Below are 27,250 nucleotides of genomic sequence, written 5' to 3'. Positions count from 1 at the left end.
ATTACCTGGATTTATTACTCGTTCTGAACTTCCATACAGTTTATGGGAAGGGCTGACAAATGACATGCTAGGAAGCAGCGTGGTCACTGTATGCATTTCCTGAGCTGAATTCCCACTCCGCTTTCTCGGAGCCTGTGTCAGCCGGACTGCAGCAGGCGATGGAGCGGGAAGCCCTCTCGTCCTCTCCTGCACTGGGGTGCCAACGGGATTCCTTTGGCAGGGAATATCTGGGTGCTCATTTCTCCCAGCAGAACTCTTTAAAGGCTTGGCGTTGCAATGGGAGGCAGCTGGAGAGGCTCTTGCCCCTCCGTGTTCCCCATGGCCACGGGGCCCGTTCAGCGCGCGAGTCCCAGGATGTGGTGCTGGAAGCGGAATTCAGCTCCCTGTGAGCTCCCACCCCTCGCACTGTGGGGCTGCAAGTTGAACATCATCGCTTTAGCATAAATCTTTACAAGAGATGTTAATGTCTGGTTAAAATATGCAAATATTTACTGACTTGTCTACTGTTTGTCAGCTTGGCATGCGAGACCTTGGATCTGATCCTTCTGTCTTGGCAGACATTGGGAATTTTGCCAATAACATTAATAGGAACAGCATTGTGCCCTCTAATCTGTTTGTTTATGAAGTACAGCAGGAGTTATCTGGCTAGATGCTTTACAGTGAATTGCAAAAGCATCTGTTTGAAATTTTTTTTTTTTTTTTTTTTTTTAGGAACTGGCACTTACTTTAACTTACAATTATCTTCGTGTACAGATCCTTTGGTTCCATCAGAACACTGTGGCGTAAAAGTGCAGAGTCACGAGTTAAACCTCTCTGAAATACTAAAATCTTAGTTTGCGATTTTCTCATCCATGCTGATTTTTAGTTTGCGCTTGGACTAATCAGGCTGTGGAGTCATTCTTGAAAAGCATCCTGTGCCCCAAGCGTAGCACTAACTGGCTGCCTGGATCACACTGGTCACAGCTCATCCTCTGAGCCAGCCCTTTGGCCTTCCCCAGCCCCCTCTGCAGATCTGGAGGGGAAACGTGCAGTTTTACTTGGGGATTAGCGTTTAGTTACTCTGTCTGTATTCGTTTACAAAATCTCATTGGGAAGAAGGTGAAATGCTCATTAGGAATATTGCTCCCAAAAATCGTTAGTAGGGAATGAATCCCGCTCAAATCTCAGCAAAACCAAAACAAACACCAGGGGCTGAGTTGTACCTGTTGGAATTAACCAGATCTCCTAAATAATAGGAACAGCAGATACTTTGAGGAAGTTAAGCTGGATGGGACTTGGCCTTCAAAGAAACGTAGATCATTCAGTTTCTTCCTCCTGAAGGAGTTTTTGGAAGGCACAAGGTGTAAAGCCAGGGTTCAATGTCTGGATTAGCTCGTGAGGAAGAGTTGTGTCAGCTCCTGTATGGCTCCAGTCAACACGAGGCTTACAGGTAGAATTTGCAGGTGCTATGCTTAATGTTATTTAAATATCTCATTAAATGCCTAAATCGGGAGCCTTCCTTTAGGCAGTGGCACTGCTGTGAGATGATTCAAAGCTGAGAAATGCTTTGAATCGGCTGCTGATGATAAAGGCGCTGTTGATAACACATTGTGGCTGTGATTCTAAGGTAGGTCCACCTGTCTGAGACGTGTAGCTTCAGACAGTGGGAATAGGCCTGTCTGCTGCTTCCACAAAATTCGGAAGATGCATTAAAATTTGCTATTAGAATAAATTATTACTCAAATTTGAATTGCAACTCTTCTGGCGTGCAGTTCTCCAGCTGCTTTGAGAAAATGAATAATCCTGACATTTATTCTGCTACATGCTTAGGATTTTAATCTCAGTTTTACAGGCAGAAAAACTGAAGTGCATAAGTAATTAGCTCAGTTTTGCGAAGAGTTGGGAATACGGCACAGACCTTGTAACACTTCTGCTTTCAAATGTAATCTGCAATCATTTCTACTCTTGGAACGAGTGTAGAAATTCCAGTTTTACATTTGAAATTTTAAACCAAGAAACACTTGTAGAATTCCAAATGATTTTCCCTTAATAAATGTCTCCTTTCCTTGGATGTCAAAATGTTAAATGTTCTGAAATAATTTTAAGCATGGGTAGGTCAGGTACTATAATAGACAAGATTTTAAAAAAGCATGTTTTTAATTCACATTCACACGATTTAAGTCTCAGTAACTATATTAGACACAGCTCAGGGGACCCAAGCCAGGAGGATGGGTTTTCAGAGTCAGTGGGAAGAGGTGAGTGCCCCCAAAGAAAACTTAAGAGCAGCCGGGCTGGATCTGAAGTAGACAGTGCAAATACCCAATAACTGTGTATGTTTGTGTCCGTCTGTGTGGATATTTATGGAATCAAAATGAAATCTGAGAGCATGAATTTATCATTTTGGCTACGTTGTCTGCATGCTATTTTTTTATGATTAACTTTTTTTTAAATAAATTGCGCTGCAGTGACTCCCTGCCTGTTATGTCCCATGCTCTGTGACTTCAGTGTCTCTGAAGTTACTCTGAAATACCGACGGTGTGACTCAGTTTAGTGCAGTTATCCAAACAGCCTGGTCCTGACTGCTCTGAACTCCACAACCTGTGGATCACGTTAAGGTCAGTTGCCTTCCCTAAAATGCCCTCTAAGTCTACAAATTGACCAAAGAAGTTGTGCAGCCTCTGCAGTACAGTAGGCCACTGCTGGGGGTGTAAAACCTGGCTTCTCCTCGAACTACTTCAGTATTTGGTGAAACAGCCAATATGGGACGATTGATAAATATCATGTTTTCCTTTTTTTAACATGGTGCCATGCTGGGGAAGAAGGGCTGGGTAGCACAGCTTCCAAATGCCTCTTGGTTACGCTGGCCAGGTCCGTTAGGGTAGGATGTGTGTATAAATACTTCTGCTGGAATAAACACACAGAAGCTCTGCGGAGACTTCTGGTCAAAGGAATTTTGGTTCTATGTCAGCCGGGAAGTGAGGAAATCAAAAATACAGCAGAGTTCATGAAATCCTCTCTTTTCAGTCCCCTAGGAGGAAAACAAAGCATGTGAGAAAAACATCGATTAACTCTTGTGTTACTGGGAAGGAAACCCTAAGTTTGTAAAATTCTGTGGCATCAAATTTTAGTAAAATTTTTAGTTATATGTAGAAAGGATCCTTGCATAAACAGTATAACAATACCTAACATTTGTATAATTAAAAATATGTGCTTGTTTAAGTGATCCAACTGAGTGCTTTTAATGTTAATATAATTACTCCGTAAATGACTTTTCTCACACACACAGAAATGCAAAACCTACTTCATGCTTGTGTTCCTCCACCTTGGGGAAGATTTGTAAAAAATTCTCATCTCCATCAATGTAAATGTTGTAAAAGAGAACATGGTTTCAGTCAAAATAGTCTGCAGAAATCAGATTTCCTTTGCATGTTTGTGGCGTGATGCTGAAAATCAAGTTTTAGGAATGGTGTCGAGCACATAGAACACTGTCATAGGATAAATCAAACTTTTTGTGAATGTTTCTACTGTATATTGGCTTAGTTATGTGTTAATGAGAAAAGTGGGATAATGAAGAGGTTTTCTTGTATGAAACTTGTATTTATTTGACTATCGGATTGACTTCTTAAATTTACTTGATCTTAGAATGCTTAAAAATATCCCAATATGAAGTATAAAGCAAGTCTTTAGCAACGGACTTTTGAAGGGAGAGTTATTTTAGTTATTTTCAATGACCGGAACAGCTGATGGATCATCATGAAGATTGATAGTGTGCTGCTTCTTAGCAGACCACATGAGAACTCTTGAGTTTTCTTCTTTCAGTTACCAGAACACGTTTTTGTCAAGTCAGCTCTGAAGTGTCTCTAGAGACACAACATTTATTTAAACATATCAATGAAGGGGTAATCTAGACGGGGATTATAGGAAGGGTTTTGCTTTTCTACTGGTGGTTCGGGCTGTGGATAACCGCTTGTCAGAGTTTATTGGTGGATGCTGTTGTCTCTATATGGATTTGTATCACAATTGCTTCACTCCCCTCTCATCCACCCCAATATTAACTTTAAAATTATTCAAGAAATTCTGTTGGCGAGGGGCGCGGAGGTGGTGGCGGTGTGGCAGGGTTTGCTCAGACATGAAAACAAAGCCCCTGATGGAGTTTTGCTGTTGACATCCCATCCGTGCTCATCTGTCCTGTGCCTTGGCTCACCCTCGGGTGGGACAGCGATGCTGGGGGAGCAAAGGGGGCTGCCAGAGCAGGAGTTGGGGAACAGGGAAGGGATGGACGAGGTGTATCCAAAATAGCAGTTGTGTTCGCAGTGAAGACCCACCAGCAAAGCGCGTAAAGCTGTAAAACCACTGCTTCCTTTCATACAGGCAGTCATGGGCTTAACTGTGGTCTTGAATTAGACTCAGAACTGAGAGCCAGGAGGGATGGAGGTAGGAGCATGGAGAAAAGAGTGGGAAGAGGTCAGGTAGAGGGGGATAGGGAGCGGAGGTGGCATACACCGGCGGGGATGTGCCGCAGCACCTTGAGGTGGGATCGGAAGTTGGTTGGCGACTTGTCCCTGCCATCATGCAGCTAACCAACGTTTTGTCATCCCCTCTGCCCCCACTCTAGGATTTCTGTCCCTGAGTCATGGCAGACAGAAGACCAGAGAAGTCATGTGAACAAGCATGTGAATCCCTTAAGCAGCAGGATTATGAAGTGGCAGTGAAGCATTGCACAGAGGCACTCCTTTCCCTCAGCCAGTACCCCCCAGCTCACCTCCCGGAGGCATGCCAGGCAGAAATCGACCGCATCAAAATCGAGACTCTTCTGTATAGAATTGCTTCCTTTTTACAACTTGTGAGTGTGACTCTTTCATAGTATCTAGCGAACTGGAAAGAACAATCGAGTATCTTGTGCCATCAGGATTTAAGTAAAATTCAGCATTTGCCTGTAGTTGGCATGTTGGTTTGCCACAGAATTCTTCTTGCTAGAACATGTTTGAGGATTCTGTCATGTAGTTTTCTCCGATCTGTTTATTTTTCAAGATTGGGACCTCTAAATAGTTTGGGTCTGAATCACAGTTCCCTAAAAGGATGGAGAAAAATAAAATAAAATAAATATATATAAACACAACAAAAACCCAACAGCCGTAAATACATTCCAGGAAGGAAAAATAACTGGTTTTAGAGTATTACTTTATGTTCATATAATTATGCTGAATTACGTACCAAATTACCTTATCTTTAAAGAGCATTAAATTCAGGTTACAACTCTAGATGTTCAAAAAAACATTAAGAAACACCAGAATTCAGGCAACCAGTTCATACTTAATTTAGCTGCCTTTGCATAGCCTAACAGTAGTCTTTTAATATTTGATCACATACTAGCTTTCCATTGCTAGGCTAGAGCATGTCTGGTGAAAGATGTAACTTTTAGTCTCTGGCAGGTTTTTAATAGAAATGTGAGAACTGTGAGCTTTGTGAAGTTTTGTAAAGTCAAGGCAAGAAGCATATCCCTGAATTTTAGGTGAATCCATTAACCAAAAACATTACCTTCCTTGAATGCTCTAGAGTGCTACAGCTCCTTAAAGGAAAGGATGTTAGAGTGATTAATGTGATTTAACCTACATTTTTCCTTACCCTTCTGTTTTGAGAACGTTATCACAAGTTTACAGGGCCTTCTCCACCCTGAATCTTCACATACTATGGGTATGAACAATTCCATCCCATATGGTGAAGTGTGGCCAAGTTGTAAGACCTCTCTGGGCAGCTTTAAATGAAGTCATGCCCATCTGATTAGGCAGCATTTTTAAACTTTCTTTAAATAGACAGCTGCTGAATTTGACTATTCTGTGTGCAAAATGAGAATTGGAAAACTTTGTAAATTAAAATGTGACCTATAGTATAGCTCCTCGGGGGAAAATGCAGTAATAACTAAGGTGTTTTTTTAAATTGGAAGTTGTGTTACTACAGATTGACTTCTCAAAATTATTTAAATAGGGTAAGATACGGTTAGAGGCTTAGCAGTTCTGCATTTCTGACCTGGATGCCTCTGAAAATGTTATGAGGCACTTGTCTGAATGTTCAACATAGTGAAATTTGTTGCAGTAAGCTGTTAGGGGCTTTGGAAAATTCTTGTAATCAAAATCTTTTCATTAAAGACTTGGATTACATAGATACTTAAAGACTCTTTTCTTAAAAAATCTTAATTTTCCTTCTTATTTTTACTAAAAGAAGTATTGTTTTAAATCACCATTGATAAGACAGAGTAAAGTAAAGTATACCTTACAAATGCCAACAGTGTACTAGTACAACAGTGTACTAGTAAAAAACAGTGTCTAGAAAGAAAATTTTTATATTTTTTCCTAGGTGTTGTGAACCACCTACAAAATACATACATAAGCATATACCTTTGCACATTCATGTACCTCTTTTAGAATGTCCAAATGCTGAGAATTTGAGGAAAAGGTCAGCTTTCTAAGAATTCATTATATTTTATTTGACATGTGACTGATGTTCTTTACATGTTCTACCCTGGAAAAAATCGAGGTAATGGGTTCTTAAAAGTTTTAAGAAACTTCTAGTTGAAGCATGTAGTTGTTTGTGCTAACTGGAATAATGCTATTTTTAAACTTTTCGTGTTTTACCTTTCAGAAAAAGTATGGGCAAGCAGATGAAGACTGTAGGCATGGTATGCTTCTTTCTTTCTTTTATTCCTTAGTGTTTTAAATTACAGTCAGTTGTCTGAATTTTAAAATCTGGTGCCCAGATTTGTTAGTTTGCTAACAATGGATGTTTTGCTAGTTTAAAATTGTGTATCTGTTTTATAATACTTTTTTTCTACTTTATTTTTTTAAGGAGATCTCACAATTTTGTAACTTACGTTCAAGTACCAGAACTAAAATACAGCTGCCTTTGGCATAAGGGTACCGTTTGGCCAATAGATATTTTAGCGTACAGATATAGGACAGATTGATAGTGTTTGGATTTTTAGGGTGGTAAAGCCAACTGCTTGTTCCATCTTCCTTCCTAGGGGCATTGGTTGATATTTAGGTTTGTATTTCAGGTGCTGATTTGGGGGGAGGAGGAGAAGGAATGATGTACTTACATCATATATGTGCTTACATACATGCTATTAAAGGTTCCAAATGTGTGGCAATGTCACGTTTAAGTTGTGTCTTCCATGTTATGATGCCTTGTTTAATTGGGGTATTTTTAAAGGAATTAACCTTGCTAATATTTTGTAACTGATTTATAGTGAAAGTGACTCAATACTTAGTGAGGACTCTGCTGAGTTTGGTAAACATTGGGTCAGAATTTATCAGTTAGATTTGGAAGGAAAAGCGGGGCAGATCCCACCTTTCAGTTTTTATTTCCTTAACTATTCACAAATTTTAAAGGAAATTTCCTGAAGCCACAGTTCTGTTGCATGGACTGTGTGATTACTCTTGTGACATTCCTGCACTAGCAGTGAAAGCCTTCACACTGTGGTGGTTTTCTGTTTGTTTGCTTGTTTTGTTTTTAAGTGCATTTGTTTTCACTGATGCTAAGTCATAGGCTGTGGAGTTTGTGGGGGTCTGCAGACTGCTTATGATGGTTCACAAAGCATAAGTAGGAAAAGTAAATGTAATTTCAGTAGGTGTAATTTTTCCCCATAGAAAACATTTAAACAAATTTTAAAAGGCTGAACATCGCTTAATCAATGCCATTCCTAAAATAGGTTTGTTGTCTTTAAAGCTGCTTCTTGTTCTAGCTGTTGATATGTGCCAAGGGTGCAATATCCTGACTAACCTCACAGTTGTCTTTTATGGTGGCAAATAAAAGTCGGAGAGAGACATATGGGAAGATGAATGGTGGTTAAAGGAGGTAGGAAGTAGGATTCTGTTTAATGAATAGTGTTCTCATTGAGGAGATCTGATGGGTTTGTCATAAGGGTAGCTGACATTCATCCGTGGAGCCTTTTTCTTCTCTTGGCATGTGTGTCAGAAGTCAGTATCTCAAAGGAACAGTAGCATTAACTGTATTTTTTCTTTCTTTTGCTGGATGCACGTAGAAGTGAGTGGAATAGGAACACCAATCTCTACTTTTTTAATCTGAAAAAAGTAGAGAAACTGGCTTTCAAATGTATATAAGCAACAACGAATTGTTACCAGTGTGATGTTAATTTCCTTAATTCATCCCAGCATGTTCTGCACTTATTTTTTCCAGATCTAAAACTGAAGACATTTGTCAGCTTCACACCATATTATTTCCCTATAAAAAGTGTGGTTGTGTATTTATGTACTGGTTAAATAAAAAATTAACAATTTGATTGGGGTTTCCTGTGTTGTGCTGTTATTGATTGTAGCCCAGCATTTGATGAGTATCTGTATCGTTTATGATCCTGAAAGTTCTTGGGTTTAGTTTTCTTTGAAATATCCTTGGGAAGAAAGAACCTTAATATGGACTAACTGTGTTTCCTTGATGCTTACAATTTTTTTTAAAGAGAATGTTTTTATTCAAGCTGCTGTCCCATCTTCTTACAAGCCTTGATGTGTTGCATTCCTGTGACTATTTTATTTTAACCTTGAACGATAAATACGTTTTGGAATAAATTGAGAAATACATGTTCCTTAGTGCTTGCACTGTTTTAAGGAATGATGACAACTTAGAATCTGTTAAATTATTCCACAAATCTCTTAACAAAATAAATTAGTTTGTGTGTTGTAACTTTTTATACGCAACTGCATGTTTTAACTTGGTAGTACTGGGTGGTTAATGCTACGAAATATCATAATTGGACATCTAGTCTTTGAGGTTAAAATAGCAAACTGCCCGACATGCTAAAGCTATTTCTGGTGCTGCTGCTTCTGATTTGGGAAGCAAGCTCTATTTTGGGAACTGTGGTCAGTATCATCAGAGTGGTGAATTCAGAGTAATCTTTGTGGCGCTTTGTAAACAGCATTTAGTTACCATTTCGATTTGAAGGGATGTCTGGTTGTTTTTATGTGTTTTTGTGTAACTATGTTTTTTTCTGTTGTTTCATGAGATTTTTTTTGTTAATGACACGAGGTCTGTTGAGTGAGGAGTTTGATTTATTCTAAAATGTAATGCTGAAGATGTGTTGGATGTAAGATTCCTGTTAGTACTAAAACAAGCTGTTTGCATCGAAGGTCTGCATGAGTAGCAGTGTAAACACAGATGTTGATGTTGCCTGCAATAACACTAATACATATTTTAATTGTTTAATTTTAAACAACTGTCCCAGGCTCCTTTTCAACTCACATGCGTAACTTTACTAGCCTTTTAGTTGCTCAGAAAGGCACTGCTTTTTCTGGACAGTTAATACACATGATTAAGTGTTATGCCTCCTTGTCTGAAGCCCGACTGTATCATGAAATAAATCCTTTCACTATTGGAAGTGTCAGTGAAAGTGTCTGTTTGGCTAGCTATCTGATCCAGTGCTAGAAAACATTAGGAAAGTTTTCTGTTACATGGAGCTTGTAAACTTCTGGACTCAAACAATCGTTCCTATATCCTGCACTTTACAGCATAAGTGAATAAAAGCCCTTTTAAAGTAACAGGAATTGACCACGAGGAGGTTAGCTATATTTGGAAACTACAGGGCATGCTTTTTGTGAGCATGAATGGATCTTCCTGAGCATGTTTGTGTTACTGAAAGGTTGTTGGTTGCTGGTTGTTTTTTTTGTACCCTTTCTGTGAAGAGGAGGTCCTTTGTGTCTGCGTCAGATATTTGAATTTACCATTCCCATATTTAATTTTTGTCTATTTTAGCATGTAAACCTTACAACCTTTTTTTTGAGCTCATGTGCAACATTTCTTAGATGGTGTGAGACAAGTTTCAAATTAATATTAGGCATGAGTAAGTAATGCTTCCTTTCCATCCAAGCTGTGTCTTTCACAGAAGCCACGGACTTAACTCAAATTTCAGACGTTATTTTCATGTTAAAGGTGAAGGAAAGCTGTAGGCTTTATTTAAATGCATGCTGTGATGAAGCTAATACTTGGTGATTTGTGTTGCAGTGCTGGGAGAGGGGCTGGCCAAGGGAGATGGATCTTTCCGTGCAGTGCTCTGCTGCATGCATCTTAAAGGGAAGCTGCAAATTGTGTCTAATGTTCTTTCCAAATCACTGATGGGTGAATCACTGGTAAGTGTGTTTGCTGTAAGCTATGGAACTTAGAAAGCAGTTTTCTGTTTCCTTTTTTCTTTTGGATGTATTTAATAACAAACTTCTGAACATGTGTTTGACTGACAGGTTGCAACAAAAATGTTTTTTTATTGAAAAGACAAAGATAAGTCCATGGGCATGCATATTTAATAAGGATACCGTTGTTGCATTGCCAGTGTTTTGGAGTTGGTACAAATTTTGAAAAGTTTTTTTGGTTGTTGGCTCTGAATCATGAAGAAGTGCAAAATAATTTGTGTATTTGGGCAATGTAAACTTCAAACTTTTATTTTGTTTGGATTGCACCTGACACGATTTTGTGTGCGCTTAATAACTTCAGCCTTTGAAGCAGAAAGAATATTGCTAGGATTATTAAATAGGTAGCTCACAATAAGTTTTAAGAAAAAGAAAAGCTTATCAGGGTTAAAAACAAAGAAAACAAGAAAGCCTTGCATTTCAAGACAAGAGGAAGGTTGGAGTTTAAAGCTTCTATGTTACCTTTACAAGCTTTGACAGTTCAAGGATGTTCTTAACCCCATACATGTAATTAACAGTTTTGACTCCTGTGTGACTACTCACATGGGGAAAAGTAAGGACATATGTAAGTCTCCAAAGGATAATATCCTTTTAATTTCTGTAATGTAGGTTAAATAATAAGCAGTTCTTCACCATGAACTGCTGGTGGTGCTAAATCCAGAAAAATGGTCATAGCACAGCCAAGAGCAGCTCTTGTCAGACTGAGGAATGTGGAAGTGACATCAGAAATTGTAGGAGAGCCCATTACCTTGAAATGGGATGTTGGGAAGTAAAAGCGGGGAGAATGAGTTTGCTTTTGAGGTGTATCAATGCATAAATGTTGCCTTGTAATTACACATTGCTAAGTGATTAAAGATCTAGCATGTTCAGTATTAGTTAAACGCAACTTGTATTTTTTTCTGTACGTTACAGGAGTTGTGTTGCTGCTTCATAAGTTATACAGAATCAATTTCCTGATGAGATACTTATGAATTATCTTTTTTTCCTGTAAAAAATATTAATTGAGCCAAAAGATACAGAAACACTGAATGATTGTGCAGTTCAGTAATTAGATATTCACCTAGAAAAGGACCTGAAATGAGCTGAAATTGTCTTGGTGCTTAACTTAATCAGTGGGGTGATTCTGAGGGAGTGTTCTGTTTGTCTGTCCAGAATACATCCTGATTTTTTTTCTTCTCTTTCTCCATCCCCTGCTGGTAGTTATTTTTATGTAAATAAAAGATTTTCCTCTGTCTGGCTGCTGTTTTCTAATGAAAAAAAAAGTTTCATTGAAAAATTGCTAGCAAGATCAAAGGAAACTTGCCTTCAGAAAAAAAAATATCAGTAAACTAGCCAAAAGTTCCTTATCGTAGGAAATGTGCGGTGTTGCACAGGCTTGTTTTGAGCTATTGTTGTGTAAAGAAAGGTATCTTCATATATAATTCCAGAGTTTTTTCCCAAAGCAAAACTTAAGAAGTTTTTACAACCTTTAGGTCATTAGACGCTGTTTTCAGTGGGAATATTAAAATCAGAAACTAACTTACTGACTTCTGTCAGTGTGTGAGAGGAGAAATGAAACAAAGTTTTGGAATGAATTTATTGAAGAGCTGGAATCCATCCAGTTTCCTCCCCAGTGACTTAAGAAAATGATTCTTGGTAACTTTATTTATGCATTAATACATTTAAGCTCAGCACGTTCAGTTTGCAACCTTTCTGCTGAAGAAGTGAAAAATCACTTTGAAAAAAACCTGAGTGTGTGAATTTTTAAGTGTATAAATTTTCAGTAATTTTTGCTGCTCAGTAGCACCACAGTCAAAACGTGGAGAAATCTCGCACATGCAGTGGGACTTGATTAAAGTCTTGCATGAGTTTTTGAAATAAAAACACAGATCTAGATTCTTTTCTTCCAAGTTTTGCCTTATATGACTGTGAAATTGTTGCACACTAGCTATCTATTTCAGCTAAATTGACTTTTGAAAGAACTTAATTCAGATGTGCTTGGGTCTGCAGTTATTTTTCATTAAATGGCTTATCTTTGCTTTTTAGTAAAAGCTCTGAAAACGACCCAGTCTACATCAGAGCAGAGTTATGAAACAGTAGAAATCGATAATCTGTGAAATACATCCTTAAGAAGAAGTGAATCCATTGCTGCACCGGCAGTGACAGTTCAGTTTATCGATTCCTTCAGAGATGAAGTGTTTCAGTAACTGCAGCACATGGCTGATGTATAGTGCTTTTTGTCAGTAGCTTATGAAGTGCTGTGTAAAGGCAGGCACTACTACTATCAACATTTAGCAGATGGAAAACTGAGGCATAGAGATGTGAAGTGACTTGCTTAAGGTCACCCAGCAGGCTGGCAGCTAAAAGTATAGATGTAGAGCATAGAGACCCTGTCCATCGGGCTATCATGCCCCCACGGCTGCCTCGTGTGCAGAGTATTGCTCTGGAGGATAGCATTTAATAAGCATTGTAGCTATTAATACTTGTGTTGGGTGGTAGCCAAACTTCGTAAGAGTTTTTTTTTTTCTTTTTTTTTTTTTTCCAAATTGTTCTGCATATGCTTGTCCTATGTTGATATTCGCTGCAAATCTGGTGCTGTGTTTGGCCATGGTAAAATTCACCTTTTTCACCGTAGTGTTTGCTCAGTGTTATGTAGTAGTATGTCATTTAAAACTGTGTACTGTAAATCAAATTCATGTTTCCTTGTTGCCCTTCTCCTTGGTGGTGGAAATGAACTTTCTTGCTGTTGTTTAATATATGTGAAAGTTTGAGGTTGATAAATTAATGTTCTTTCTTCCTCCCCTTGTCCCCCCAGAACGGGATGGTAACTAAAGATCTGACACGACTGAAAACACTTCTTGCAGAAACAGAGGTAATAATGAGCACTTTATTGGAAAATAATGAGTAGTAGCAGATGCAGCTGAAAAGCTTGTTTTGATGTGTCCTGGGAGATTGGGGCTTGCTGTGAACATACTGGTTCAGATCTGTTGTTTCCACTGGTGTGTTGGTCTTTACCACCTACCTTTTCAGCTGCTTTTCATCCCAGTTTTGCATGATATATGAAAAAACAGTGAAACATGCTGATAGGCTGAAGTAGTGAGTAGAAAGAATTCAAAGCATTTAAAGTATATTATTTAGGTATTGTCTTTTTCTCATTGATTTGGGTTTTACTTTTAATGTAAATTGAAAGATGAAAGACATCTCAGTACCGCTTAGGCTTCTGACCTTTTAAATTTTGATTGCAGTCCATGTTAAAATGATCACAGAGTGGAACCCTCTAAAGTTTTATTTTAAAGATGAGTGGACTCAGTGTTCCTGTCAGAATCCTTTTATCAATGGTAGCAATTTAATAGTTAGGAAATATTTTTGTAACTAGAAGTGATGTCAGACTTCTGAATGCTTTTTATTGATTGTTCTGAAACACGTTTTTGAAAGCAAAGAAGCCAAAGTTGTTCTTATTGATGAAATTGTTTTGTGCTTCTTTACAATTTTTTTTTTTAATAATTGTAGGCAGCTGGTAAAGTACCATCAGGATATCATGTAGAAGATTTAGAAGAAGGTATGTAAATCATTTCTAAAGCTGCTTCATCTTGTGGTGAGAGGACTTGAAGATTCTTGAATGTTTAGCACTGGATAACAGTCAGAAAGGAGAAAGCAGGCTTGACTGTTTATCTCGATGAACTCTGGGGACAGAGGTAGAATTTGTGTTCAAATCGTTTGAATTTGAAGGCAAAAGTTTCTATTTATTGGTCAAAGTGTTGTAACAGAGCTTGCTTCATTCTGCAAAATCTTTGAAACTTGCCTTCATACCCTTTAATTCTTTGTTCTAAATTAATTTGTTAGGGAGTAGACTTTTTTGGTGGATGTTTTTTCTTGTGAATACAGTTTGGGTTCATGTTTAAAGACATGGTTCCCTGGACAGTTACTATCAGACTCATAAATACTTGGCTATTGGACAAGTAACCTGACTCTTGACTACCCCGCAGGGTCCCGGGATGGCTGGCAGTTCCGCCCTCCACCCAGAGGAGTCACAAGCAGTGAAGAATATACACTATGTAAAAGGTAAATTGAATGCTTTATACCAACATTCTCTAAGGCATCATAACACTTCCTCTTTATTAAGCTGCTAACAGAATGATTAGGAGGTTAGGAACATGAAGGTACTTGTTAGAACAGGAGTTGATTAATTCACAGGTTTTTGGATGGGTCAGTAGATGCAGAGGCACCTCATTTCTTCTCTAAAATGAAATCACTCACTCTGTTGTCATAGGAGTAATTTGAGCAACATTTTTCTAGTGACAAGGCAGTATCTTTCTCCCCTCCCTTTTCTAATTTGTATAATTTCAGAGATGTGACAAGTTCACTTCCACAGACAGCATCGTTAGCAGGCTGAAGTGCAGTGAAGTATACTTTGACAGTAGATAGGGTGCATGCTTTTGGAGAAGTAGGATGAGTAGATGAGGTCTATCTTCAGATAAAAGTAATGTTTGCAGTTTCCCTCCGGATCTCATTATGTCCATTTTGCCTAAATTCGTATATGTAGAGGTGAATTGTCTTGCTGAAAGTCCAAGTGCTTGTGCTTGTATTGAAGTTTCTTCTCCTTCTCTTTTTCAGTCCACTAGTCAAATTTTCCTGTGGTTTATATTGATAACACAGTATTACTTACATAAGTAGTTACAGTTAATACATACGGTGAAAAACAATTATTGTGCACTTCATTCTGCCATATCTGTAACTTATACCTTATTATCAACGTGGGTAGCAATCTGACTTGCTTTTTAGTTGATGCAACTGAATCTGCTGAAATTGGGTGTGATTTTCTAGCGTTGCTAAATCCTGCCAGCTGTTGACTTTTAGCAGATCTTATGCATAATTGACATTTAAAAAAAATATATATAAAAAATTCATGATGACTGTCTGAGCAGCATCCATACCATGTTTCCAACCTCTGCTCTGAAACATTTTTCCACGAAAGCTGTGATTAGCTTTACTGGTTACCTTCTTATGCACACTACTTATGTTTACAGTGAGAAGGATGTGCTTTTACTCAGCAAATCTGGATGAACAGTAGCATTCCAACCATGGATTAAATATTTTAGCTTCCTTATAAGGGGGCAGTTACAAGTACTGAATATGGATTTTTTGAAGTTGTGGTTTATTTTTCCCCTGTGTGTCATAAAGCAGTAGGAGTACATCGTATTTATTCTGGATAATGAAGTTACAGAATTGCAGCTGTACTAAATAAGAAACTAAGCATTTAGGGGAAAACAAAGTGTCTATTAACACTGAAAATTTGGAAAATTTGCATAATGATGACAATTTTTTAAGGTAATATGCTTTCTTATTAAATAATGAAAAGGAAAAACATTTTAAAGTCTGCTGGATAGCTAATAAGAACAGGTCAACAATTTATTTTATGCTTGTGCTCCATTTACTTTGGGGCATAAAGATCATAATTGTACTTTAGCATTTTAATACATCAATGCAGTGCTGAATTTGAAAATGTGCAATACAACATTGAAACTGACTACCAAGAAAAATATTTTAATTTAAAATATATTAAGCAACATAGCTTGAGAACACCTCTAGTAATAACATAGTATATATCACGCTTATTTTATTTGCCATTTGGGTGCTTAAACCTTTGAATAGTTACACCATTCCTTTAAGAAATGTGTATGCTAAAACAAATTACAATCAATGATACAAGTGTGTCCTGGTTATCCAAGTATTTTTGCTGCAAGGTTTTCATGTCATAGTCAGGTATTATTTGTTTTTGTCAGATAGCTCAAAGTCACATTCTAATTCACATTATATTTTACATTACATAATAATGTTTACTGTGGAAAGGTTATTCAGTCACTGATGATGTTCAGCTATGTTCTTTGATGTGGGGTGCTCACTTTTGTATTCATTTAGTCTTGGAGTCTTGGTCCTTTTGCTTTTGCAGTAAATCATCAGTGTAGGAAGAGGTTCTTAATATAAGTATATATATTGGTGTCTATGTGAAATTCAAATATAGATGCGTTTACAGACTTCCCATCAATTTAATATCTTGACAGAGATCAGGATTCCTGACTTTATTTATTATAAATGTGATGCTTACATTAACACACAAACCAAAACCCTACTGGCCTGGTCTGTATCTCCAATGCTTCCTGAGTACCTTACGTAAAACAAAGCAAAACAGAAGAAAACAAGCAAAAGAACATTTTGTTATTTGTTTTGCAATCTGTTTTTTAAGGGCTTCACTTTTGAAGAATGATGAAAGTGCAGATACTGCCTTGTGTTTTTTAAATTTCATGCAGCCTCTAATTGTAAAAAGTAGTTCATAAGTTATATAGGCGTTTAAGTAATAGTTGGCCCACATTTGCAATAAATTCTGAGAATCTGAGAACTAGAATGCTTAAATTGTGCATAGACATTAGGAATATTGTTAATTTTGATGCAACAGCATGTGTTATTACATGAAAAATGGACTTTTTTAACAAATCCAGAACCTCTTTAAGGAGTAGATCTTCTAGACTCATGCACTCTTCACCAAGAGGATTAAAACCTTTTCCTTGAGAGATCATTTCTGTGTAGGTGTATTTAATAGAAAAGACCACGTGATGTCACTGTTGCTCTGGGAAAAACTGCTGAATGAGCACTTAACAGCTAATAGCATTAACTATTGGAGGCAATTATGCTGTATCTTCCCTTATTACAGCATTTTATTCATGTTAATACAGTGCCTAGCAATTTCAGGGATGGTCCATGATCTCATCATTTTAATTGCTGTACAAACACTTGATTATTTTTCTTTGAAGCTGGAAATTTCGTGAGAAGACTTGTGTCCCCATATGTTTCAAAGAAATTTGATATACTTTACTTAGCAGTAAGAGAGGCTGCTGCCTCTCTTACAAAAAGCTGTGTACATTTATATATTTCCAAATTAGTTCCCATGGACTAGAACTGCCTTTAGTTCAGAGAGAGACTTCAAGAATGTCCTTCTGGCTTTAAAAGTAAAATCTTGATAAATTTCGTTTTTTAATTGGAGACCAAAACATTCAAGGCATAATCGTTTTTCCTATTTTATGTAGATTTTTAGAGCAAGGGATCTGCAGGTACGGTGCACAGTGTACTTCAGCACATTCCCAGGAAGAGCTAACAGAATGGCAAAAACGATATGCTTCCCGCTTGATCAGATTAAAACAGCAGAAGGAAAACAAACAGTGTTCGGGCAGTTATATGGAAACCTTGATTGAGAAATGGATGAATTCGTTATCTCCTGAGAAAGTGGTAAGAAAATATACTACTTCCCTATGTGCTCATATTTAAAACTAACAGATGAGCCTGTTTTTGGCCCTTACTATCAGAGCTGGTCGAATTACTCATTACCAAGAAATTGTCAAACCAATTTGCTCCCCTTTCCGTCCTGCCCTGTGTCTTGCAAAGATACCAGAGACTTGGTCTGATTTCTGCAAATGTACTTATTCTTTTCAGGAATTCAAGGAAGAGTTTGTGAATTACAGCTTGTGGATTAATCAGTGTTCGTTTTACATATGTATTATTCCCAGTGCAGGATGAGTCAGCCAAGTCTCATGGTATTGTTTCTGTTCTTTGACTGGATAGCAAAACTTTTTAAACCAGAGAACAATAAATGGTGAAGCTTTCATGACTTTCTGGACAATACTGTTTGTGCATGGCTCCTTTTTCTTTGCCTGTAGCCACAGGCACTTTTATGAAGAACAGCCAATCCCCAATGTTCAAAAAAGTTTGAATCCTGAAGAGCGAGGGGTATGGCTATGATCAAACTCAGCAGCTGTTGGGAATTCCAAATAATGTTTTTGCGACATTCGACCAGCTCTACTTACCACTGACCCTAAGGAGTTTTCGGTCCATCTATTGTTGATTAAAGTCTGGGAAGAGTGGACTTCCTGCAAAATGGATTAATGAGTAGAAAGCCTCATTCTAGTTTCCTGGTGTCTCTAGAATTCTCATTGATGTCATTGAGATCTGGGGTCTTCTGGAAATAGTCTTTGGGCCTCATTGCATCAGATCCTTCTTTCCATATGAAATCATGTTCTATTTTAAACATCTACAACTAAGTTGGATTTTGAAAATTAAGTCCTGTGGTTAATTGTCCATAAATGGTTGTACTCTTTTCTTACATAGTATGATCTAGTGGATTTGTATTGCTTATCTCTGAAGTAGCACATATTTTATTTAATTCCAACACAGGACTTGCATCAATCCTGCACAATCTGGGAGGCCATTCTTTTTACGTTGTTCAAAAATACCTTTTCCTAAATGCTTTTACTCTGGTATTGTCTGTAGAAGTTTAATATTATCTTCTTTTTCTTTTAATCTAGCTTAGTGAAAGTATAGAAGGAGTGAGAGTAGAACATAATCCTGAGCTATCAGTAACTGTTACCACCAAAAAGTCTCATCAGATGTGGACATTTGCTCTCACTTGTAAGGTAGGATAACTTATCTTTTGACATTGAGTCGATAATAAAAGTTAGAATGTGGTCCATAGGCTTTTGTGATTAGATTGCATAATACTTCTTTTTAAAATAAAACAATTCCCTAGCACCATTCCTTCTCCAACAGCCCTGGCGATTATGTATCGAGTGCCCTGATTTCTGGGAAGCAGGCAGTTCTTGTACCTGCTTTATCAAGTTGAGAATTCTTATAAGCTCTTATTGTCTGATTGCGAATGAACATATTCCTGAAATAATCTTGGTTTTTCAGCACACTTTACTTCAACCCTTGCATTTTCTTTATAGCCTGCAAGAATGCTGTATCGAGTGGCATTGCTTTATGATGCCCATCGTCCACATTTCAGTATCGTTGCAATATCTGCTGGAGACAGCACTACCCAGGTATCACAAGAAGTTCCAGAAAACTGTCAGGAATGGATAGGAGGAAAGATGGTCCAGAATGGAATAGATCATTATATATACAAAGTCAGTATAGCCTTTAACACAGAAATCTTTGGAACTTTTCGCCAAACTGTTGTGTTTGATTTTGGATTAGAACCAGTCCTCATGCAACGAGTAATGATTGATGCTGCTTCAACTGAAGGTAATGTATGAAAAAAAAAATTTTGAATAATGGAAACTTTTAATGTTTTTTTCATGTTTCTGGGCAGATCAGCATCTGTATTAACAGCTGTTGAACATCTATCACTATATGCTTTGTTCATTCTCATGGTTAGGAATATTAAGCGGTGGACAGAAGCTTCAGAATGTGTAAATTGGCTTGGGCTCAGGGGAGTTAGCTGCCTTATGACTGTTGCACCATGTACCAGGATTAATCTTGTCAAAATGCTAGGAATTTCTAGTTCAGTATGTGTCTGAAGGGCAGCACAGGAAGTTGAAGTATGTTTATGTTTTTATATGCATTCTTGGATTGATGAAAATGTTAAGCATGTAGAAGGTCAGTAGAAAGATGAAGCATTTCTGTGACAATTCATTGTTAATTAAGGAAGACTATCTGAGAGGTGTCGTTTTTTTTCTTGCAATGTCTGACTGGAATTGTCAAAGGCAAGAGGCAAAGTTTAGGCTTGTAAATCAACTTGCTGTAACACCAATTTTGAAAATGCAAAGAAAATATAACTTTGTGTGTATTCAAGTTAAAAAAAAATGTTACTTTGCAAGTATTCTATTGGGTTACTTTGTAAGTATTCTATTGTTTATGAAATTGAGCTGTGCCTCTCACTTACAAAGTAACTTCTTTGTCAACTACTGTAATAACTGTTATCAGAAAGATGTCAATGAATTGAAAGATGTTGAAGAAGTACAGAAAAGAAGGAAGCAATTTGACTTATGGCAAAAGATTAAGAGAGCTAAATATAAGTCACTGTGTCACTTGGCAACAGGCAAGAAAGTGGGATAGAGTATGGTAATTTTCTATGAAGATTTCAGGAAGAAAAACACCAAAAGAACAGAATTCTAGCACTAGGGTGTAAGCAGGAAGAAGGAAAAAATTGAAGGAAAAAGAAAGATAAAACAAAGCAACAGATTTTTATTCCTGGTATTTATTTACACATGAGAGGTTAATGTTTCCAACATTAATTAAAAGAAACTGAATAGCAAATGCCAAACTCATGAACTGACATGACATGGTATAACGTTGGTGTCACAGTGTTTTTGTTGTGTTAGTGGATATATTTTGGGTGGCTGTAGACAATGTTTGGTCTTCTGCTGCTTGTTTAACCTACAAGGTACCTGAATTGAGCGTGTACTGAAAAATTAATTTCCTAACTTTAATTTTCTAACTTAATATCATGTTAGGTTACATTTCCAACGTTGTGCCTAGCAAACTAATTTTACACACACAATACAGATATCTGCAGAATGCACATATGGTGCTACAGATTTTTTATTTTTAAAGGCTTTCAAAATGCTGCAAACGCAAAGACTTCTTGCTGCCTATTTCATTGACTTGTTTTTGTTACCTTCTTAATTTCATATTACATTTTGTAAAGTTCTTCATTATGTTATATTTTCAAAAAGAGATGATGCAGTTAGGCTTTAGAAGCACATTGTGATGGCAAATCCTGCAAAGTTACTTGCAATTTTCTATTAAAATTGCTTTCCTTGTTTATCTGTATGCTTTCCATTTGCTAGCCATAGAATATTTTATTTTCTGGTTATGTATTTTCTCTATTTTATTTGAGAGCCTGCTTGTTCTCTGTGTACACCTGAAAAGTAGGGGTGATAAGTTTAGCAATGAATTTACTAAAACTGTTGTAGGCAAAAGAGAGACTTACACTTGGTTCATTCTCTCTAATGGTATTGTTTTTAGTAGTGTGTGTTTGTTTTGAAAACAGAGAGAGCTTGAACTGACTTCCTTTCCCTGTTACGTCTCCATATCCAGATCTTGAATACTTGATGCATGCACGGCAACAGCTACTAACCACAGCTAAGCGTTGGGATTCTACTTCTAAGACTATTGTAGAATTTGAGCCTAATGAAACTACTGAATTGGAGAAGAGCCTTCTTACCAGATACCAAATCCCTCTCTCTGCTGACCAGCTATTTACACAATCTGTCCTGGACAAATCATTGACCAAGACCAACTATCAGTCACGGTTGCATGACCTCCTTTATATTGAGGAAATAGCACAGTATAAGGAAGTTAGCAAGTAAGTAATACATTTATAAAATTATATCTTACATACTTGGTACTGTCCTATTAAAATGATGATGATGATGTTTTTTGTTTTTTTTTTTTTTAAATTAAACTTACATGATAAGTTAAAATATTAAGTTTTCTTGTTTCTTAGAGATAAAGCTGAATATGAGTGTAAAAATAGAAACTTTAGATGAAAGAGACTAGTAGTTAATGAATATAATTTAATGATGCTCACTTAAAGCAAGTTATACATATCAGTTGGAGTCACTGAACAGCTGTTGCACAATGTTTTGCTAGTACCTGTAAAATAATTTTTGCTTGTAGGTTTTTTGGCTCTCTGTGAAAAAGAAATGCATCATTTTTTTTTTTTTTTTATTCCTTGGTAAAATCATTTATGGCAAAGTAATATATAAAATCTTTGTATACAAGTCATTCAGGGAGGTTTCTTCCTTTTTTCCTTTTTAAAATTCTTTTTAGAAAAAAGGTTGAATTGCACTTGGCTCAAACTCTGGTCTTGTGGTGAGGTGGCAGCTAACATTTTATTCTCTAAACAGGCTGAAAGCTAGCTTCTGAATAAAAGTTCCTAGTAAAAGGCATAGTAGACATTTCTTGTTTATGTATTACAGCCATTACCAGTTGTATTTCTAATGTTCATAAGGCAGAAAAATGGTACCATTTCTTTTTTGTATCTCAAATGAAGCGCAGTACATTTGAACTCTGCTTTGTATCTTTCATCTCTGCTGTGTTCTGCTTTTGAGCTGGAATCTAACATAGAGAGGAATAATGCTTGAAGATTCCCCAGCATGCAGAAATGTTCTCCATCATACATATTTATAATCACTTTTCTAAGGCTTTTTAAAACAAAAGTGGGTTTAAAGTAAACATTATGAAATGTGATCCAAAAGTAGGCAGTATTTTTACACAGTGAATTTTCACATTAAGTATTACGCTTCTGTTCCTCATAGGAAAGCACACAGCAGCATGCCTATAGAAATGAAAGAATAAGGAGTGCATTCTGTGTAATGCTTCCCTTTTGGTTCACTGATAAGTTTTTGCTGCTCTTTTTCAATCTGGTAGATTAGTAAAAGTAAGTTTTAATAATGTTCTTGAAATCTTCTGTTTTGATACTGCTGATGACAGAAATATTCTTTTGATCTTGTAGCTGACCCACTTTATTGCAGCAAGGCTCGAACTAACACACTTTCCTGATCCTCTGTGGCTGAGATCACACACATGCTATTCTCTAGTGAGGTGCCAGGGTTACAAGCCTAGAAGAGGGCCCAGAAATACAAATGCAAGTGGGTTGTAATACCTCTGAAGTGGTGTCATGAGTCAAAATGTTGATGAGCTGCTACTCTCTAATGGGTTTGTGTATGCATCTCATAAAAGCAGTGGAGTTGTCAACACGGTCTCTTCTGGCAGGACTGGAATAACATGAGTGTCTGCAGTTCACATTGAAGTGGATTGTTGTGTTTTAACAATGCTGCTGATGACTTCTTGGTTCCTGGGATAACATTGATTCAGACTTTGGGTCATCACCTGTATGAACATTAGTGAGTCTGTGATAATACGTAGCAATGTAGAGCTCCTTCCACGCTTTCTGCTACCAGACTTGCAGAACAGATTTATCTTAAAGGCTGTGCAGTCTTATAATACTGGCTTTAATGGAAAATAAATTTGTTTTTATCATTACTATGTATTACAGTTTATCAATGCATAGGTAAATGTCATACTGCACACCTTGTCTGAACTGCAGATATAAATATAAAATGAAATATGTTGAATTTGCTGTTAAGAAAATGTTATATGTGGCTTTGTTCAGAATGGCTTTACTTGCCATTTAGGAATTTATAGTCTGCATTGCCACTGGATGGATTTATGATATATCAAATATTTCTTTGATTTAATTTTGCAGTGCTTGGAGGAACATAAATTCCTCCCAATAAAAATAAAATCTCAGTATAAAGACTGTTGGTTTTGTATAAACCTCACTGAAATCTTTTTTATTTTAATAAACCTTCAAAGCAAAGGTGAGGAATAGATGGAAGAAGCAACTTTTGACTTTAAAATAAAATCCTTAGATGATTTTGTAGTTTAACAGCTTGCCAGAAGGTGTCAGCTTACTCACTGGAAATTGTTTGATAACCTGTAAACTTCTTATCTCCTTTAGCACAATAGAATCAGTTTAGTCATTTATAAAGACAATAATTTGTCTCAGCATGGCAGTACTACTGTTCTCCAGCAGGCTTCCACAAATCAGAATTTGGGATAGTACATTTTTAGCAGCCTGGGGATTCGGTTTTAGGAAGTTTTTATGAGTATTTATAAAATAAATTCACAATGGCACATGATTGTATCTTAGTAACAATGCAGAGCTCTTGTTTATTCTGTGAAATCTAATCTATGCAATGTGGTAACAGTTATCTGACTGTGGTTTGAGCTGTTTTAGGTGTTGCTGATTCACTGATGGGCGCTTCAGAATATTCTAGCACATTAATACACAAAGTTTTTTTTTTTGTTTTGTTCTTAGCACATGTAGAAATTGGAAGGATTACGCTTAAATCTTACATTTTCTATAACTGCATTCTTTTTGCTCCATGAGCTACAGTTAAAGCAACCTTTGCAGTTAGTGATGAACAGAAGGAATTCATGTTCAGTAGGATGATATCTGTTGCTTTTTCGGGGTGGAGGAATGTGAAATGTGCATCTGACTTAATTGCCCGTATTATGTAAAGAAGCAACTATTTCCACAAGGGGGCAAACTTGCAGTTGTTTTTTTTTTTTCTGGAAGACTTTTATGATTTGGTAAATATGGCAAAATATATTCAATGTTTAAATTCCAAAAGAGATGAAATGTTGGATTTCATTGTTACGGGCTTATGGTCCCTGATAGTACAGGTCTTAAACTATAACCACGAGTTCATTAGTTTAAAATATGAATTTTAAGAAGATGAGCAAATCAAATAAAACAGGGTGAGTATCATAAGAAAAATATTTTTTTCCAAGAAAGTTTGTTTGTGAAAACCTTTGTTTTTTACTTCTTTCTGTAATTTGTCAGGAAAAAGTTGCTGATGATCGAACGTTAACAGGAGTGACAGATTTTTGTTGTTATTTCTAAAATTAGGTTGAAAAAATGTTTTTAAAAACAAGCCAGATGCTCTAGGAGGAGATTACTGTGTATTGGTGAGAGGTCGATAAAAATCATGTGTTATGTATGTGACTTTTTGAAAGTAGGAACTACTAGGAATGATTTTTTTTTAAATCTCTGGTTATAGGATGAATTTGCTATTAAGAGGAATTCTTTCGATAGATGGCTTATGTGGCAGAGCCTGCAATGCCATTCCTTCATTTTAGATAAAAATGTCTCATTTTTACGCCCACATTGTGATTTTAAGGAAGCATTTTAATCAATCAATCTCAATTGTAGAAATAATACCATTTCCCTTTGTCAAGATGTAGATAACCTTTTTTGGTGTGTAACCTGGAAAAGATGCATGGAATAAACAGGAATTTTATTCTGCTGTCTCTCCCTGAATACCTAATATATCAGGGAAAATAACATAATCTTATAAACTATTTAAATACAAAGTTTTGCTGCTTTGGAACATGCATAGCTTTTTTTTTTTTTTTTTTAAAAAACTTTGTTGAAGTTGATTGTTTTACCTTTGGCTGTACTTGTTTGTTTACCAGTTATATGCTCAGAATCTAAGGCAGTGAATCTTTTCTGATTGCATGAAATCTCCAAATCTGAGAGCATTTTTTCTGCACTGACTAGATGTTTTCTTACTTAGGTTCAACATAAAAGTGCAATTGCAGATTGTAGCAAGCTTCATGCTCACTGGGGTTTCTGGAGGTGCAAAATATGCCCAAAATGGACAACTTTTTGGACGCTTTAAGCTCACTGAAACGCTTTCAGAAGACACTTTGGCTGGACGGCTGGTGATGACCAAAGTCAATGCTGTTTATTTATTGCCTGTCACTAAAGAGAAATCAGCACAGACCCAAGGAACCAAAGAGAAGGTTTATGAAGCAGCTATTGAAGAGAAAACAAAAGATTATATCTTCTTGAGGGTATCCAGGGAATGCTGTGAAGAACTTAATCTTCGGGCAGATTGTGAAATGCAGGTAAGGCTGAGTGGAAGCTGTTTTGGCATGTTTGAGTTGTGTCTTTTTCAGCTCCACCCAAAGTAATTCCTAGAAGATATGGAAAGGAATTTTTCTATGCCTCATCATACAAAGAAAGTAGAGCACAGATGAAAATTTCAGATGGGTGAATTTTATTTATAAATATGTGCATATACATCACCAGAGTCCTCAGGAACCTTTCCTTAATGAAGTCAAAGGAGGAAGTTTTCTATTGCTATGACTTTTTTTCTCCAATAAAAATCTCTGCTCCTCTTGATGTAGTCAACTATAGAACTCTCCCTGTGGTAATTTGTATCTTGGGCTCTTGATTTTGTATCTTCTCATTCTTGTGTTACTGTGATTTCCACTACACCTGTTCCTAGACCTGAGGTGAGATTAATTTTTAGTAAGATCTGTTGAGGCTATGAATGGGCCTTGTGCTGCCTTCTGAGACCATATCAAAACAAAAGGAATATTGTCCTTCAGTGGAAAATTTCTGAATTTACAGTATTTCTTTGATGAAGATGATGAAGGTTGTATAAATGGAGGCATGAGGAATATGAACAAATATTTTAATGATGCATATTCTTTGTTTCACAGTGGTGATACTTGCCTCCAAGGCTGTCTCTCCCTTGACACTTAAATATCTGTCTTGGAGGCATTTGGTCACAAAATGAAGAGTTCTAACACTTTTGCTGGAGAAAATTGTGTTGGCAGTAAGATGAAGATTTTGTGTACTTTACAGTTGACATGAAATGGGTGGGGATAAAATCTGTTTTTAAATGACATAGTGTAGTTAGTGCATGAGGCGTAAGTGGAAGTACACGTAAGGGAAGACGAAGCTTTAGTTAAGTTAAATACTTGCTGTCTTCCCACCCATTCCCTGCTTGTCTGCTATAGAACTTGTGATCAGCTTTGTTACTAAATTGTAATGACCTCAAATTAAGGTCACTGGAATTGCTAGAATTGAATGTATTTTCACCAAATAATTCTCTCCTCCCATTCATTTTGTTTTGGAGAAACATGCAAGAATAATAATGTCTTAATTTAATGTGGCTAATTGGCCTGGGAAGACTTATGTTCTTCTGGGCTCTTGGTTTTGTGTTTGTTTTCTTAAAACAATAATTAAACCTACTAATTGATTCTATCAAAAACTCCACTGGAATGCAAAATGAGCTGGGGCTTCAGTAACTGGCTTGTTTTCCTTGTAAAACTTAGCCTGAGGCGGCAAATCTATTCTCCATTAAAATTTGGGTCCTAAGTTTGTTTGTGAAATCATGCAGTACTTCATACATACATCAGTGAACTGGTGGTCAAATCCATAAGCAGTTACCTATATTTTAATGAATCACAATTGTAAAGGAAGTTTTTCTGATAAATTACTGCCTAAAGATGTGGAAAGGGATCCTTCAGGTTAGAACAGAGTGTATTACAATTCAGATGTGTAGGGTTTGTGTTGAGGATGGAAATCTTGCCATTGTCTCCAGTGCTTTTAGTAATCCCTATGAGATTCTTAAGAGCAATTTGGTCAACGTTTATTTTTGTATGTTTTGGGTAAACTAATGGTCTTATTTTCCTTTCTTCTTCTAACAATTCATCCTTGAAACTTCCTCCTAATTGGCTTGGCTGTTGTCCTGTCTTACCTGTAATAAACACACAATTCTGGCTCTGATCAAGTGCACTGCTCCTAAAGGTGGGATGGAATAAACTGGTGCTTTAAAGCCCCTTGGCTGCTGCTCTTTTTGGTGACCAAACTAACATGAGACTGTTTTATTTTTGGAGTGGATACTCTGTTCTGTGTCGTCTTCTGTGAAACTGGCAATGGATTAACTTCCTTTCCCACTGTTTTCTTATTC

At 36.8% G+C, this 27,250-nt stretch overlaps 1 protein-coding gene across 1 annotated transcript in view; it reads left to right on the top strand.

Annotated features, from left to right (window-relative positions):
* The window catches only part of HELZ (helicase with zinc finger), an 85,152-nt gene that overhangs the window by 12,133 nt on the left and 45,769 nt on the right, over positions 1-27,250 (top strand). The window contains exons 2-12 of the mRNA XM_084298263.1: positions 4,595-4,822; positions 6,619-6,655; positions 9,988-10,112; positions 12,961-13,017; positions 13,656-13,704; positions 14,132-14,207; positions 17,228-17,426; positions 18,500-18,607; positions 18,917-19,214; positions 21,012-21,279; positions 25,061-25,394. Coding sequence (XP_084154389.1) covers positions 4,613-4,822; positions 6,619-6,655; positions 9,988-10,112; positions 12,961-13,017; positions 13,656-13,704; positions 14,132-14,207; positions 17,228-17,426; positions 18,500-18,607; positions 18,917-19,214; positions 21,012-21,279; positions 25,061-25,394 — 1,761 coding nt within the window. The 5' untranslated portion in view covers positions 4,595-4,612. The remainder of the gene's footprint in view (positions 1-4,594; positions 4,823-6,618; positions 6,656-9,987; positions 10,113-12,960; positions 13,018-13,655; positions 13,705-14,131; positions 14,208-17,227; positions 17,427-18,499; positions 18,608-18,916; positions 19,215-21,011; positions 21,280-25,060; positions 25,395-27,250) is intronic.

The sequence above is a fragment of the Netta rufina genome, assembly GCF_964035555.1.
Source record: "Netta rufina genome assembly, chromosome: 19".
In the NCBI taxonomy this organism is placed as follows: domain Eukaryota; kingdom Metazoa; phylum Chordata; class Aves; order Anseriformes; family Anatidae; genus Netta; species Netta rufina.
Note: the sequence above shows the minus strand (reverse complement) of the source record. Positions and strands in the feature narration are given on the sequence as shown.